Below are 15,044 nucleotides of genomic sequence, written 5' to 3'. Positions count from 1 at the left end.
ACCGAAGAAGGTACGTTCGAAGGTGGTTACTCTCGAAGTCTCTGAGCATGAAGGTGAGGCCTCACCTTCCGAGTCGCATGGGCGGTCTCCCACTCCGGCTCCGAATACTTCTCCGGTTCCGAATCCGTCTCCGGCGCCGTCCCCGGCCCGTGAAGAGGAAGAGACTCGTGAGGTTGTGGATTCTGCGCCTGTTGATGAGCCGAATCCGATCCCTCCACAGGACCGGCCTGATGGTTTTCAGCCGCCCATTCCTGCTCCAGGCCAGGACCCTTCAGCGTTTCTTAACGCTATGTATGGCGTCTTCTCAAGGGCGTGGTACCCCTCTGGTGCACCTTCGGGTCCCATGGGTCCATTGGCATTCAGCCTGGGAGTTCCTCACTCCTATCCTCCGGCTCCGTTTATGCCTTACATGCCGGCTCCGATGCCGCATTGGCAGTTCCCGGCTCCGCCGAAGTCGTCTACGCCGATTCCAGCGTCGCCTGCTCCTGATCGTCCTCGAGGGCATTCTTCTGTGCCGTCGGATTCGATACCGGCGCTGGCCCCGAACCCGTCGGAGCCGCAGGTGGATCCGACTGCGAGGCATGTAAAGGAGAGATCCAGAAGGGAAGCTCAACGCCTTTTGGAAGAGCAGAGATACATGGATTCGCAGTCTGAGGTTGAAGAAGGTGAATTAGAAGAGAGCTGTTTTGAGGAATTGGCGGATTCAGGGACTCTTGATTTCTCTCCTGAGTGGGAGTTGCCCTCAGGCTCAGGTGCTCCTTCTAAGGATATCCAGCCTTACTATCTGGTTATGAGGAAGGCTGCTGAGCTTCTTCAATTGACTCTGCCTACAGTGGAGTTAAAGTCTAATATCCTCACTGAGGTCTTGCATTCACCGAATTCTGTGGTTGAGCCTTTACTTCCATTCAATGATGCTTTGACAGATCCTATAATGGAGGTGTGGAAGAAACCTTTGTCAGCTCCTGCGGTTTCTAAGAGTGTTGCGAGGAGGTACAGGGCTGCTCCTGAGGACCCGGCTTTTCTGTCTTCTCATCCTTCGCCGGAGAGCCTGGTCATTCAGGCTGCCTGTTCAAAGAAGAGTCTTAGTGCCTTTCCTCAGGTTCCTTGTGAGAAGGAAGCAAAGAAACAGGACCAAGTTGCAAAAAAGACCTTTTCATCGGCAAGCATGGCGTTGAAGTCAACTAATGCCACTCGTCTGATGGGAAGATATGTGCATGCCCTGATGGATTCTTTGCGTGTCCTGGTTCCAAAAATTCCTGATGCCAACCGGAAGGATTTTGAGGAAGTGATTTCTGACACTCAGGCGGCAGCCCGCCAGGTTATTCAAAGTGGTCTGGACACTGCCGACTCTGTGGCTCGTATTATGGGCACTGCTGTCGCCACTAGGAGGTCAGCCTGGCTGAAGTCATCGGACTTTTCGGCTGATGTTCAGGCGACTTTGCTTGATCTTCCCTTTGATGGTTCAGGTCTCTTTGGGAAGAAGGCGGATGCGGCTCTTGAGAGATTCAAGGATTGCAGAGCAACAGCTAAGTCTTTGGGTCTCCAGATCAGAGGCACTTCTTCCAACAGAAGGTTCAGGGGCTTTGGTCGCTCCTTTCGGAATTTCCGGCAAGGCCAACAGCAGCAGCAGCAGCAAAATTCAGTGTACAGATCGTACAGGGGAAAGCAAAGAGCGCGTCCTCGTGGACGTCAGCCCTCCTCTTCCTCCACCTCTTCCAACCCCCCTGCCGCAGAAAAGCAGCCCTAGATCCGCTATTCAGGATCATGTGGGTCCGGTTGGGGGTCGGCTTACCCATTTTCTACAGGATTGGGAATCGGTTACGACAGATCTTTGGGTTCTCAATCTTGTAGAAAATGGGTATGCCCTTCCCTTTCGGGAATTCCCCCCTGTTTACCCTCCTTGTCAAGGTTTTTGCACCGAGGAACATCTGTCTCTTCTGCAGGAGGAGGTTCTAACTCTGTTACGAAAGGGTGCGATAGAGGTGGTCCCAGAGCAGGAAAGGGGTCAGGGATGCTACTCCCGGTATTTCCTGATCCCCAAAAAGGATGGCAGGCTTCGTCCAATCCTGGATCTCAGGATCTTGAATCTCTATCTGAAGCAGGAGAAATTCAAGATGCTCACCCTTGTTCAGGTTCTTCAAGCGTTGATGGAAGGAGACTGGATGGTGTCGCTCGACTTGCAGGACGCGTATTTCCACATACCCATCCTGAAGTCGCACAGGAAGTATCTCCGTTTCACGGTTGGGTCGCAGCACTACCAGTTTGCGGTCCTTCCGTTTGGTCTTACTACTGCGCCTCGAGTCTTCACCAAGGTGATGGCGGTGGTGGCAGCTCATTTCAGGAGGTCGGGGATACCTGTATTCCCTTATTTGGACGACTGCCTGATCAAAGCGGAGTCGTCAGAGAAGGTGCTCCATCATCTGCAAGAGACAACTCAGTTGTTGTTCAGGTTGGGTTTTTCGATAAATGTACCCAAGTCTCACCTGGTGCCCTCCCAGCGCAACCTGTTCATAGGTGCCGTACTGGACACTACTGTTTGTCGTGCATTCCCTCCTCCTCAAAGGATTCGCGACATTCAGGAAATGATTCCTTTATTTTTCAATGGAGCGGTCGTTCCAGTCCTGAAGGTCCTTCGCCTGCTCGGTCTGATGGCTTCTTGCATTCTGTTGGTCAACCATGCACGCTGGCACATGAGGGCACTCCAGTGGTGTCTCCGCAGGCAGTGGTATCAGCACAACGGAGATCTCGGGGAGTCGGTGAAGATCTCCAGAGAAACTGCGGCGGATCTGTCTTGGTGGAGCGTGGAAGGCAACCTGTCGCAAGGAAAGCCTTTCCATCTACCTCCATCGGTGGCCACGGTGATAGCGGATGCATCCACTCTAGGGTGGGGTGCTCATCTGGGGGATCTGGAGGTCAAGGGTCTTTGGTATCCAGAGGAAAGGTTGCTTCACATCAACCTTCTAGAGTTGCGGGCGATACGTTTGGCGCTCAAGGCCTTCCTCCCTTCCCTTCGCGGTCGGTCGATCCAAGTCCTGACGGACAACACGACCGCGATGTGGTACATCAACAAGCAGGGAGGAGTGGGGTCGCAGTGTCTCTGCAGAGAGGCTCTGCGTCTCTGGTCCTGGGTTCAGGTCCACCAGATTTGTCTGATGGCAAATCATCTAGCTGGACTTCTGAACGTGCGTGCAGACCGTCTCAGCCGGCAGTTCTCTGCCGACCACGAGTGGAGGCTTCACCCGGAGGTGGTTTGTCACGTCTTTCGGACGTGGGGACTCCTCGGGTGGACCTGTTTGCCACTCGCGAGAATGCTCACTGCCCGTCTTTCCGCAGTCTCCAGTATCCGATGCAAGGAGCCTTGGGGGACGCGTTTCAGTTGAGTTGGGGAACTCAACTCCTTTACGCGTTTCCTCCCATACCCTTGATTCCTCGGGTTCTGAGGAAAATTCGCCAAGACCGGGCCCAAGTTATATTGGTCGCCCCGGATTGGCCAAGAAGGGTGTGGTATACAGATCTACTCCACCTCTCCTCTCACCCGCCGCTCCGTCTCCCTCTCCCTCTCAGGGCAGACCTCCTCTCACAGATGGAGGGGCAGGTTCTACACCCCCACCTCCAGACATTGCACCTTCATGCCTGGAGATTGAACGGGGCAACCTGATTTCCTTTTCTCTCACGCCTGACGTGGTGGATGTCATTTTGTCTGCCAGACGTGACTCCACTAAGACTGTCTATTCATATAGATGGTCTAGGTTTGTTATTTGGTGTGGTGAGAATGATGTTGACCCGTTGAGAGCCCATTTATCAGATGTGCTCCGGTTTGCTCTTTCTTTGGCGCAACAGGGGCTTGCAGTTGCCACGGTTAAGGGCTATCTTTCGGCGCTGTCGGCTTTTATTTGTTTGCCTGATCAGCCCTCTCTTTTTAAGTCTCCTGTAGTTTTGAGGTTTTTGAAGGGTCTTTTAAACAAGTTCCCCCCTTCTCCTTTTATTGTACCTCAGTGGGACTTGAATCTTGTCTTGACTTTTCTGATGGGCTCTCCCTTTGAGCCTCTTCATAAATGTCCTATGAGGCTTTTAACCTTTAAGGCAGTTTTACTAGTTGCAATTACCTCGGCAAGGAGGGTGAGTGAGCTTCAAGCTCTTAGTTCCAAGCCCCCGTTCCTGACCATACATGCTGATCGGATGGTTCTAAGGACCAGGGCTGCTTTTCTTCCTAAGGTGGTGACTCCTTTCCACCTTGGTCAATCCATTACCCTCCCTACCTTTTATCCTCCCCCGCACCCTTCCAAGGAGGAGGAGAGGTTACACCGTCTGGACCCTAAGAGGGCGGTGTCTTTTTATTTGGACAGAACTAAAGACTGTTGCTTGGATGATCAACTCTTCATTGGCTTTGCTGGCTGCAAGAAGGGAAGAGCGGTCCATAAAAGGACTTTATCAAGATGGATCGTTCTGTGTATTAAGATCTGCTACTCTTTGGCCGGTAAGGAACCTCCAGAGGGTATAAGGGCTCATTCTACAAGGGCTAAGTCGTCAACCTCTGCTTTGGCTAGAGGTGTTCCTGTAGAGGATATTTGTAGGGCGGCAACTTGGTCTTCCCTCCACACTTTCGCGAAGCATTACTGCTTGGATACCGAAGTCAGGAGGGACGGCCACTTTGCGCGCTCTGTCCTTCAGGATTTCCTGGTTTAGAAGAGTGGACACCCTCCTCCGGGAGTGGGGACTGCTGTGGGACTCTATTCACAAGGTGAGGAATCCACACGGCAGATGTATCTATCAGAAGAACAAGTTACTTACCTTCGGTAACGCTTTTTCTGGTAGATACTATATCTGCCTGTGGATTCCTCACTGACCCACCCACCTCCCCGTTGTCCACTCTTCTATGCCAGAGTTATTGTACTGTAATGTATTTTTATTTTGATGTCAAGGAAATGTTTCAATTGCTTTTCTACATTTGCTTTGCACTGTGTGTTTTGCCTTGACTATTGTGTACTGTGTATACTTTGTATATATCTGCTGTCATTGGTCCGTCCGTGTGCCTCGATGGCACGGAAAAAAGGCGGAACTGATGTCATCACGCCGGCGTGGGCCTATTATAGGCGTCGGTGACGTCAGCGGAGTAGCGAGCAGAGCCGTGTCTCTGTGACGTCCTATCCACGTCGGCGCGAGGCTACGAAAAGAATTTCCGAATGTTGCTGACGCAAGGGGATATTCACAAGGTGAGGAATCCACAGGCAGATATAGTATCTACCAGAAAAAGCGTTACCGAAGGTAAGTAACTTGTTCGTTAGGAAGAAATCTAAAACTGTGTACAGCACATGCATCATAAGACGAGACCACTAACTCCCTCTCTAGCCGTTTTTCACTCCCTATAACCGTAGTATTACATACTCCATGGGGGAACCCACTATGGCTACCCCATCTCACATGTATCGAAACCCAACTTGTGAACTTCAAGCACAAAGGAGTGAGGTGGTTCTAATTATGACACAGTGTACTGATTAACCAAGGTGATCGATAGGAAGTCTTTCTGTTTGGGGTGCAGGTGAAAAGGCCTTTTCACCACCACTGTAATTAGCTGCCACCAACCATTAGTTGTGTCTCATCCTGTTAAATGAAGTATCACTTTGGGTGCCCCCTGCCAACCCTGAGTTTAACACTGTTGGTGAGCAACATGTGTTAATCATGTAAAGTACTTCTCAGGAGTTTAGTGACCTGGGGAAACATACTCGGTCTGCCAGAATAGTAAAATTATGAGCAGGTTGTGAAATGGACATAGTGCCAGGGTCTTTTAACCCTACACAACTCTGATAATAAATCTGCTTATCTTAACTAATTGCTCTCCCCTTTGTAGGCAGGTTTCCCCTCTGACACTTACATCCATCATGACTGGGTAGTTAATGCAAGTTATTGTATGCTGGTCCTAGCAGTTTTGTTATCAACAGCCTTCTTTTTCACCGCTCTCTGGACCAGTCTTCCTATCTGCTTTCTACCATCTCATGTCTCATTCCAATCTTAGTCACGTCCCCTTCCCCCTCCCTTTGTAATCCACATGTCTCTGGTTTTACCGCACATCTCATTCTCTCCTCTCCCACCTAATCCCTGTGTGCCTTCTCCAGAATTGTTTGCCTCCACTTTTTGTTACCCGCCTCTCTCCCTTCTAGATCACTTTTCTCTCTGCCCTTTATAAACCTGTTTATCCCGTTCTAGCGCTTGTTTCTCTGCTCTCTATAGACATGTTTTCCCTCTTTACTCCCCCTCTTTGCTTTACATATGTCTTCCTTTCTATTTGAAGTCTTCTCTTCTCTCTTGAAACCTGTTGGTTGCCCTTCTTACTCACCTCTCTCCAATTACAATTCTCTTTTCCCAGCTTCAAACCAACATCTAGTATTTCACTTCTGACTCCGTTGTTTCTGCACCTTTCACACTTGTTACCTCTCTCGGCTCTCTTTTTTTTTTTTTTTTTTTTTTCAGGCATAATAAGTAGGATATCATTGCAGTAATACATCAACTCAAATAATACAGCAGTATTAATAAATCGCAGGTTTTGAAATTCAAAGAATGGTTACAGAGAGCAACATAAATAACATCGGGGAAATAAAGTTATAATACATTGTAAGTAAACTCAAAGATCAATTATAGGTATATTCAACAGTCATCCAATACCACCCGGCATAATGCAATTTTTCCATTCAGTTATTGGTCGCCAAAGTATATCTCCTCGTAATTTAGATTGAACCCTCTTGTTTTAAACATTGCGATTTCATATCTGTAAACTGCCAAAAAGCGTGCTAGCCACATCTGAAAGCTTGGAGGATCTACGTCTTTCCATCTTGCATATAGAAGTATCCTAAATACAGCCATGCCAATAAAAACTAGTCTTTCTTCGGATTTTTTCAAATTTAAGGTATGGTCATGGCCAAGTACAAATAAAGTTTCAGATTCTGGTATTTTATGTCCAAAAATTTCTTCCCAAAAAGAATTTATCATGCTTTTAACTAAGGTCAGATCAGGACAAGTATAGAACATATGGGTAAGGGTTGCCGGCCCTTGAGTGCATCTTGGGCATAAATCATTCTCCCGTTTGCCCCATGTAAATAATTTAGCGGGGGTAAAATAAAGGTCAAAAACAGTTTTATATAGTTGTGCCTTAAGATTACTCGCCATCAATAACTTTTGGCTCATATTTAATACCTGGTTTAGATCTACATTTGGATTATTCAATTTTAGCACCCACTTTCTTTCGGTTTTGTCAAGATCATCATTCTTCATACTTAAAAGAATATTGTATAAGGTTCCAATTCTGGTGTTACCTCCCTCTGCTCTTTAAAGGACATGTTCACCCCTTATTTTCTCTTCACTGTGATGTATCTCTTCTCATTATGTACAGTGATGTAGAAAAGAAAGTACGTCACTTGAGTCCATGGTTTTACATATTTATACATATCTGATCTTTATTTAGTGCTCATCCGGTCTTAAGAGTAGGTAAAACTGACCTCATTTGACAAATATCGCTCACACTTTTTTGAATGTTTATTAAACAAAACATCCGCCAAAACTCAGTTGCTCTGAGTGAAAAAGTAAGTGCACCACATGATTCAGAAACCGAACCCCTTTATCAGAAATAACTTCAAGTAAAAATATCCTCATACTCCTATTGCTGGGAAGAATTCTGGCCTAGTCCCCATTATAATAGGGTTGAGGTATTGTTTTTGACTTATCCGTTCCAAAATCCTGATTATTTTCTTTTTCAGCTACTCAATCAAAGATTTACTGGTGTGTTTTAGTTCATTGCCCTGTTGCATGGTTCACTTTCTGCTGTTGGATAGATGATCTCTACATTTGTATCTAGAATATGCTGGTACATACAAGAATTGATGCTGGACTCCATGATTGTGAGGCATCTAGTTTTTGCAGCTCCAAATCAGGCCCACATATTCCGCCCCCTTCGCTCCCGTGATTGACAGTAGGTATGAGATTTGTGTGGTGATACTGGATTTGGTGTATGAAACCGGTCCCAGGATGCTTGTTTCCGGTCCAGAGGAGACCTGGCTTTGCAGTTCGGGCTAGACTGTTCCCATGAGGGCCAAGGTCGAGACTGATTTGCATATAGCGGTGTCTGAACTGGGGTGGCGATGCGAGCTAAAGAACGATGATGGATTCAACCCAGATCTGTGACTTGGGGTGAGTATCTGAAAAGTTTCAGTGCTCCATCCATCATCCCCTTGTGTTTGCCAAATGTTAAACATTATAGCTGAACAACTCCAGTTTCGTTTCATTTGGCCAGAGAGCACCTGGAAAGCCCCTTCTTAGCAATATAATTATAAACTCTGACATTTGCTGTTCGACTTCATATTGCTTAGAAAATAGTTTATAAACCTTTGCAGGCTTGTGAGGGGCAACAGTTCTATCTCTGAGACTGTCATCAATATCTTTTCATCTTGTCATGTGTGAAAAATGAATGTAATTTTGGTCTGGAGCAAAGTTTCTGAATTTAAACACAGGTGCTAGCGCGTCCTCCTGGTCAAGTAATCCTGTGCAAGTAGTGAGGAGATCCCGATTCTAAATATCCCGAATGAATTGGAAGCATTTAGTGTGCACTCATTTGTAACACAAGGCTTCTGAATGTTGGCAGATTTTTAAAATAATTATGGCAAAGTGTGTGACTTGTCACATAAGATATATATATATATATTTACTGTTAGAACTCAATGAAGAGAAGAAGGCATACATGTCTTCATTTGTAAAACCATACAATCATAAAACAATGTATTTTCTTTTTTTACTTCACGGTATCCACATCCCCTTCCAATTGACCTCTCTCCCTACTTTTTTTCTGAATCTGCAGACACCTCGTTCATGTACATGATTGCAGGCCTCTGCATGCTGAAGCTGTACCAGAAGCGACACTCTGACATCAACGCCAGTGCCTACAGTGCCTATGCCTGTCTTGCCTTTGTCATCTTCTTCTCCGTCCTTGGTGTGGTGAGCTTCTTTCTTTGATGGTAATCTTGCACTCGTGACTGCAGTAGGGATAGTAATAGGAATGTTGATGTTATAAATTGGAGAGAGGTTTGTTGGACATAATACCATTGACTGGCCTTGTTCCAATCAATCAATCAAAGCATTTATCAATCAATCAATCAAAGCATTTATATAGCGCACTACTCACCCAGAGGGTCTCAAGGCGCTAGGGGAGGGGGGGTCCGCTGCTGCTCGAACAGCCAGGTCTTGAGTTGCTTCCTGAAGGCGAGGTGGTCCTGGGTCAGGCGGAGGTGGGTCGGGAGGGAGTTCCATGTCTTGGCGGCGAGGTAGGAGAAGGACCGTCCCCCTATGGTGGCTCTTCGGATGCGGGGGACGGCAGCGAGGGCGTGGCCGGTCGATCGAAGCTGGCGTTTGGGAGCGTTGAAGTTGAGGCGGCTGTTGAGGTATCCTGGGCCTTGGTTGTGTAGGGCTTTGTGTGCGTGGGTGAGGAGACGGAAGGTGATTCTCTTGTTGACCGGGAGCCAGTGCAGGTCTCTCAGGTGTCCGGAGATGTGGCTGCGACGGGGGATGTCCAGGATGAGTCGTGCTGAGGCGTTCTGGATCCGCTGGAGTCTCTTCTGGAGTTTGGCGGTGGTTCCGGCGTAGAGGGAGTTGCTGTAGTCCAGACGGCTGGTGACGAGGGCCTGGGTGACCGTCTTCCTGGTCTCGGTGGGGATCCACCGGAAGATCTTACGTAGCATGCGCAAGATGTTGAAGCACGACGAGGAGACGGCGTTGACTTGTCTGGTCATGGAGAGGGAGGAGTCCAGGATGAAGCCCAGGTTGCGTGCGTGGTCTGTTGGTTTGGGTGCGCTGCCTAGGGCGGGGGGCCACCAGGAGTCGTCACAGGCGGAGGGTGAGGATCCCAGGAGGAGGACTTCCGTCTTGTCCGAGTTCAGTGTCAGGCGGCTGTTCTTCATCCATTCGGCTACCTCTTTCATCCCTTCGTGAAGGTTGGCTCTGGCGGTGGCGGGGTCGTTGGTGAGGGAGAGAATCAGCTGGGTGTCGTCGGCGTAGGAGATGATGTTGAGGTTGTGCTGGCGTGCGATGTCTGCAAGGGGGCTCATGTAGACGTTGAAGAGAGTTGGACTGAGCGAGGAGCCTTGAGGAACGCCGCAGATGACTTCGGTGGCTTCAGATCTGAACAGGGGGACTCTGTGTGTCCTTCCGGCGAGGAAGGAGATGATCCACTCCAGTGCCTTCTCCTGGATTCCGGCGTTGCTGAGTCGCTGCACTAGTGTACGGTGGCAGACAGTGTTGAAGGCCGCGGAGAGGTGTAGGAGGATGAGGGCTGCTGTTTCTCCGTTGTCAAGCAGTGCTCGGATGTCATCGGTGGCTGCGATCAGGGCGGTCTCGGTGCTGTGGTTGGCCCGGAAGCCAGACTGCAAGAGGTCTAGGGATCCGTTCGTCTCGAGGAAGGCGGCCAGCTGCTTGTTGACGGTCTTCTCGATGACTTTTGCAGGAAACGGGAGCAGCGAGATGGGGCGGTAGTTCTTGAGGTCGGTGGGGTCGGCTGATGGCTTCTTTAGTAGAGCGCTGAGTTCGGCGTGCTTCCAGCTCTCCGGAAGGTAGCGGTGTCGAAGGAGGTGTTGATGATGTCCCGCAGGTGGGGTGCGATGACAGCGTCGGCCTTGTTGAAGACGTGGTGAGGGCAGGGGTCGGTAGGAGATCCGGAGTGGATGGAGTTCATCGTGCGGACGGTGTCTTCGGTGCTGATCGGGGTCCAGGCGCGGAGGGTGGTGGAGGGGGGCGGTGGTTCGGTCGTGGCGTGCGTCGGTTGAGTGCTGAAGCTGTTGTGTATGTTCGCGATCTTGTTGTGGAAGTAGGAGGCGAGGGAGTTGCAGAGGTCTTGCGAAGGGGTGATGTCGTTGTTTCCGGCGTTGGGGTTGGAGAGCTCTTTAACGATGTTGAAGAGTTCCTTGCTGTTGTGTGCGTTGTTGTCCAGTCGTTCCTTGAATACGGTTTTCTTGGTGGCGTGGATGAGTTGGTGGTGTTTTCGGGTGGCGAGCTTGAGGGCAGTCATGTTGTCCGGTGTTGGGTCTCTGCGCCAGGTTCTCTCGAGGGCTCGGCAGTTCTTCTTGGAGCTCTTGAGTTCGTCGGTGAACCATGGGGCTTTCTTGCTACCGGGTCTGCTAGGCGGGGTCTTCAGAGGGGCGAGGTCGTCTGCGCAGTTGCTGATCCACTTCGCGAGGTTGGTGGCCGCCTGGCTTGGGTTCGTTGCGCTGGTGGGAGGGTTCATGCTCAGGGAGGTCGCGAGCTGGTCGGCTGTGATCTTGTTCCAGCTTCTGCGTGCAACCTGTTGCTGGTGGTGGTGGATCGTGGTCCTTCTGAAGCTGAAGTGGACGCAGCTGTGGTCCGTCCAGTGGAGTCCGGTGGCGTGGTGGGTTTCTTCTGGAGAAGCGTGTATGGTGTTTTCATAAGCACATCATTGTTCGTTTTGCTCCATAATCCTCTTGACCACATGTTGACTTGGTCTCTCCTTTTCTGTCCGCATGGTGCACTAGCAACAGGGTGCTAAGTATTAAGGGTTGGAGTCAGGAAATCCAGTGTGTGAGCCTACACTGCACAGTGAAGGCATGTTTGCTGCTCACTGATTGGATGCAAGGGAGCAGGAGAGCCTGATTTTTCCTTAGTTAGAAATGGATGTTCGAGGCATGTGGGCTGCTGAACTCATATCTTAGCATAGATCGCCGCCTAGTGTTGGGTCCGGATGTTTGCACCTTGTTGTCTTGGAAGAGTCTTCGAAGTATCACAAGATAGGTGACTCCTCCCCTGGACTACAGTGCGCATGGGCATCTTCTCCATCTTCAGATTGTTTTTCTCCGCCATTGGGTTTGGATGCACTTCGACAACTCCAACTTCGAGACCAAAGTTTTCCAACTTTCCAAGGCCAAGAACTTCACACTTTCTACGGTATTGTTTCCGCTCGGTACCCCTCGACTCGACAACTCTTTCTATCTATATCTGGTAGTCGACGCGGGCCGTTGGGCCTTTTCAACGCCACGTGGGCCTCCTGCTGATGGAAAGGACCCTGTTCAAAAGATGCCCACAATGTCGATCCAAGTTTCCACATAGCGATAAGCATACGGTATGCAACAGGTGCCTATCTCCGGAGCACAACAAAGTAGACTGTCCAGCTTGTGCTCAGTTCCGGTCAAAGAAAACCATCCGGAACCGAAGAGCTGCTCGACAAGAGATGCAGCGACCGGCACCTGAACCGGAAAATATTTTCGACGACGAACATGAGCTCCCAGAGGCAGCGGACTCCGACCTAGAGCTCGTCTCAGTCGAAGACCAGTCGGACTCCGATGATGACATCCCACGGGGCAAACCGAGAGTACCAAAGCCCCTACCCTGCCTCCGACTCCCGACAAGGCTCCGGTCAAAGCATCGCCCAAAAGCCTTAGCCGCGACCGAAATACCGCTTCAGAAGCCCCGCCTGCCGGCCTGTCTCCGAAGACCATACCCAAGCCTTCCGGTACCCCGGGGTCGAGCAAAATACTTCCCAAGAAGGCCGGAGACTCAAAGAAGGCCTCAGAGCAGAAACAGGGCGCAGACACTAAAAAAGTTGTCGACCCGAAAAAGGCTGTCGACCCGAAGAAGGTCATAGATCTGAAAAAGACTGTCGACCCGAAGAAGGTCGTCGACCCAAAGAAGACTGTCGACCCAAAGAAGGTCGTCCAGCCAAAGAATATCGTCGACCCGAAAAAGGCCATCGATCTGAAAAAGGGAATCGACCCAAAGTAAGTCGTTGATCCAAAGATTGCCGTCGTGCCGAGGGCAGTCGAACCGAAAAAGGTAGTCGAGCCGAAAAAACCCATAGAGCCGAAAAAGGTCCACCCGAAAAAGACCGTTGAACCGAAGAAAGTCATCGAGTCAAACAAGGCCGTCGAGCCGAAAAGAACCGTCGAGCCGAAAAAAACTCGACAGAAAAATAAAAACAAACAAGCGACCGATCCAAAAACATCGGCGCCGAAGCCACGGACAGAAGAAGAACTTTTTCATCCTGATCCAGTGAGCCCAGAAGAAAATAGACTGTATATAGACCCTGATACAAGACACATATCAGTTTATAATAAAAACAAGAGAAGACTAGACATTAAATCTCCTTCTCCTGCTCCTCCTAAGAAAAAGGACTTTGGGACATCCCCTTCAAGACCTTTCACACCTCCTCCTTTCACTCCTGACATGCCTTATGTTCCATATTCTCCTACACCACCACATTATGATGAGGGAGAAGACATGGGTGTAGATCCTCAACAGGATTTTATAGACCCTGATAATCAAAGAAACCAAGAGTTCGAGGCATGTGGGCTGCTGAATTCATATCTGTGCATAGATCGCCGCCTAGTGTTGGCTCCGGATGATTGCACATTGTTGTCCTGGAAGAGTCTTCGAAGTATCACGAGATAGGTGGCTCCTCCCCTGGACTACAGTGCGCATGGGCATCCTCTCCATCCTCTGATTGTTTTTTTCTGCCATTGGGTTCGGATGTATATTTGTTAACTCAAGTTCGGAATCGATAAAAACTTTATATTTGGCCAAAAGGCCTCTAGTTATCGTCGGTATTGTCTTTGCGATCGGTGCCCAGTACTTGTTTCAGCTCTATCTTTGAGCCGGACGTCGAGAAGAGCCGCGTGGCTATTCAGCACTAAAGTCCCGGTCGACGCCAGAGGCCTTATCGACGATCCATTATGGAACGGAGCCCGTTCAAGAGATGTCCCGTTTGCAACTCCAAGTATCCTCACATCGATGTCCACCCGGTGTGCAACAAGTGCCTGTCTCCGGATCACGATGAGGCCAGCTGTATGGCTTGTTCTCGGTTCCCATCCAAAAAGACAATTCGCCTTCAACGCGCGGCGCGGAATGAAGCCCACCAGACTGCACCTGACCCGGTGAACATCTTCGATGCCGAGGATGATGGAGTCGAGCAGGAAGTTCAGGACATCCTGTCTGATCCTGCATCAGAGATCGACTCCAGTTACGACGCAGATGTGGAAATGGTCGAGAATGAAGATGTCGTCGACGAGGTAGGAGACGATGAAGAGGCCCTTGGGGCCGCAGAAGATAGCTCGAGCGAGGAGCTAGGCCCAACCGTTGGTACGGAGGCCAAGTCTGGAACACTCTATAAGGCTCAGGTCGAGGGATCGCCACATGACCTTACCCAAGATCTTACGCATGGTTCTACAGCCTCGCCTCTAGGCCCGGCTACGGACACTTCCAACGAGCCATCGGTTGATCGATCAAAATCGAAACCAAAATCATCGGTGACTACAAAACCGAAAGCACCAGTAACAAAATCGAAACCGAAAGTACTCATTACTTTGGTCGAATCGAAGGCTTCTGAACCATCGGCTCCGACGAAACAGAAGAGTGTTATCGACCCGGGGAGGTCGCTGAAGGGTGTCGAGCAGAAAGCCGGGGCACCGAAGAAAAAGGTCAAGGACATCGACCCAAAGAAGTCGGCGCCGAAGATCGTAGACACAAACAAAGGACTCGAGACACAGCAACGGTCAGTAAAGACCTCGAGTCCCAAACTAGCAGTGGCTCTAAGGACCCCGTTGAGTCAACACAACCATCCGCCTCTATTTAGAAGCAGGTGTCGGACTCGCTGCAACGCATTAAAGAGAAGGCTATTGCTGTCGGACCGAAGGCCACTCCACCCCCGAAGCCAGTCAGTAAACCTCCGAAGTCGTCGGCACCGATTAAGTTCACACTGCCGCGACACTGGTACCTAAGGCGTTCGCCCCTAAGACGGGCATCGAAGCGGTCAAAATGGTGTCCATGGGGCCAAAGCCTACTACTACGGAAGGGGCCACCAAGCATCGACAACCTCTGCAGGAAGATCAGTCGAGGCAATTCATTGACGCTGAGACTGGTAGACTTTCCATTTTCAAGCGAAAGATCGCCCCAGAACAGCCTATGGAGTCATATAAAATTCCATTGAAGAAAAAGAGGGATTCTACTACATCACCTCTTCTTTTTGAACCTCTACAACCATATGGACAAGACCCTGCTCCTCTTTC

General features: G+C 49.8%; 1 protein-coding gene across 2 annotated transcripts in view; it reads left to right on the top strand.

The window, feature by feature from the left end:
* The window catches only part of SIDT2 (SID1 transmembrane family member 2), a 292,970-nt gene that overhangs the window by 205,547 nt on the left and 72,379 nt on the right, over window positions 1-15,044 (top strand). For both annotated transcript variants that reach the window (XM_086957049.1, XM_086957048.1), the window contains one exon: window positions 8,843-8,979. In XM_086957049.1, coding sequence (XP_086813175.1) covers window positions 8,843-8,979 — 137 coding nt within the window. The remainder of the gene's footprint in view (window positions 1-8,842; window positions 8,980-15,044) is intronic.

The sequence above is a fragment of the Lissotriton vulgaris genome, chromosome 2_1 (assembly GCF_964263255.1).
Source record: "Lissotriton vulgaris chromosome 2_1, aLisVul1.2, whole genome shotgun sequence".
NCBI lineage: Eukaryota > Metazoa > Chordata > Amphibia > Caudata > Salamandridae > Lissotriton > Lissotriton vulgaris.
This window is presented reverse-complemented; position numbering and strand designations above follow the sequence as displayed.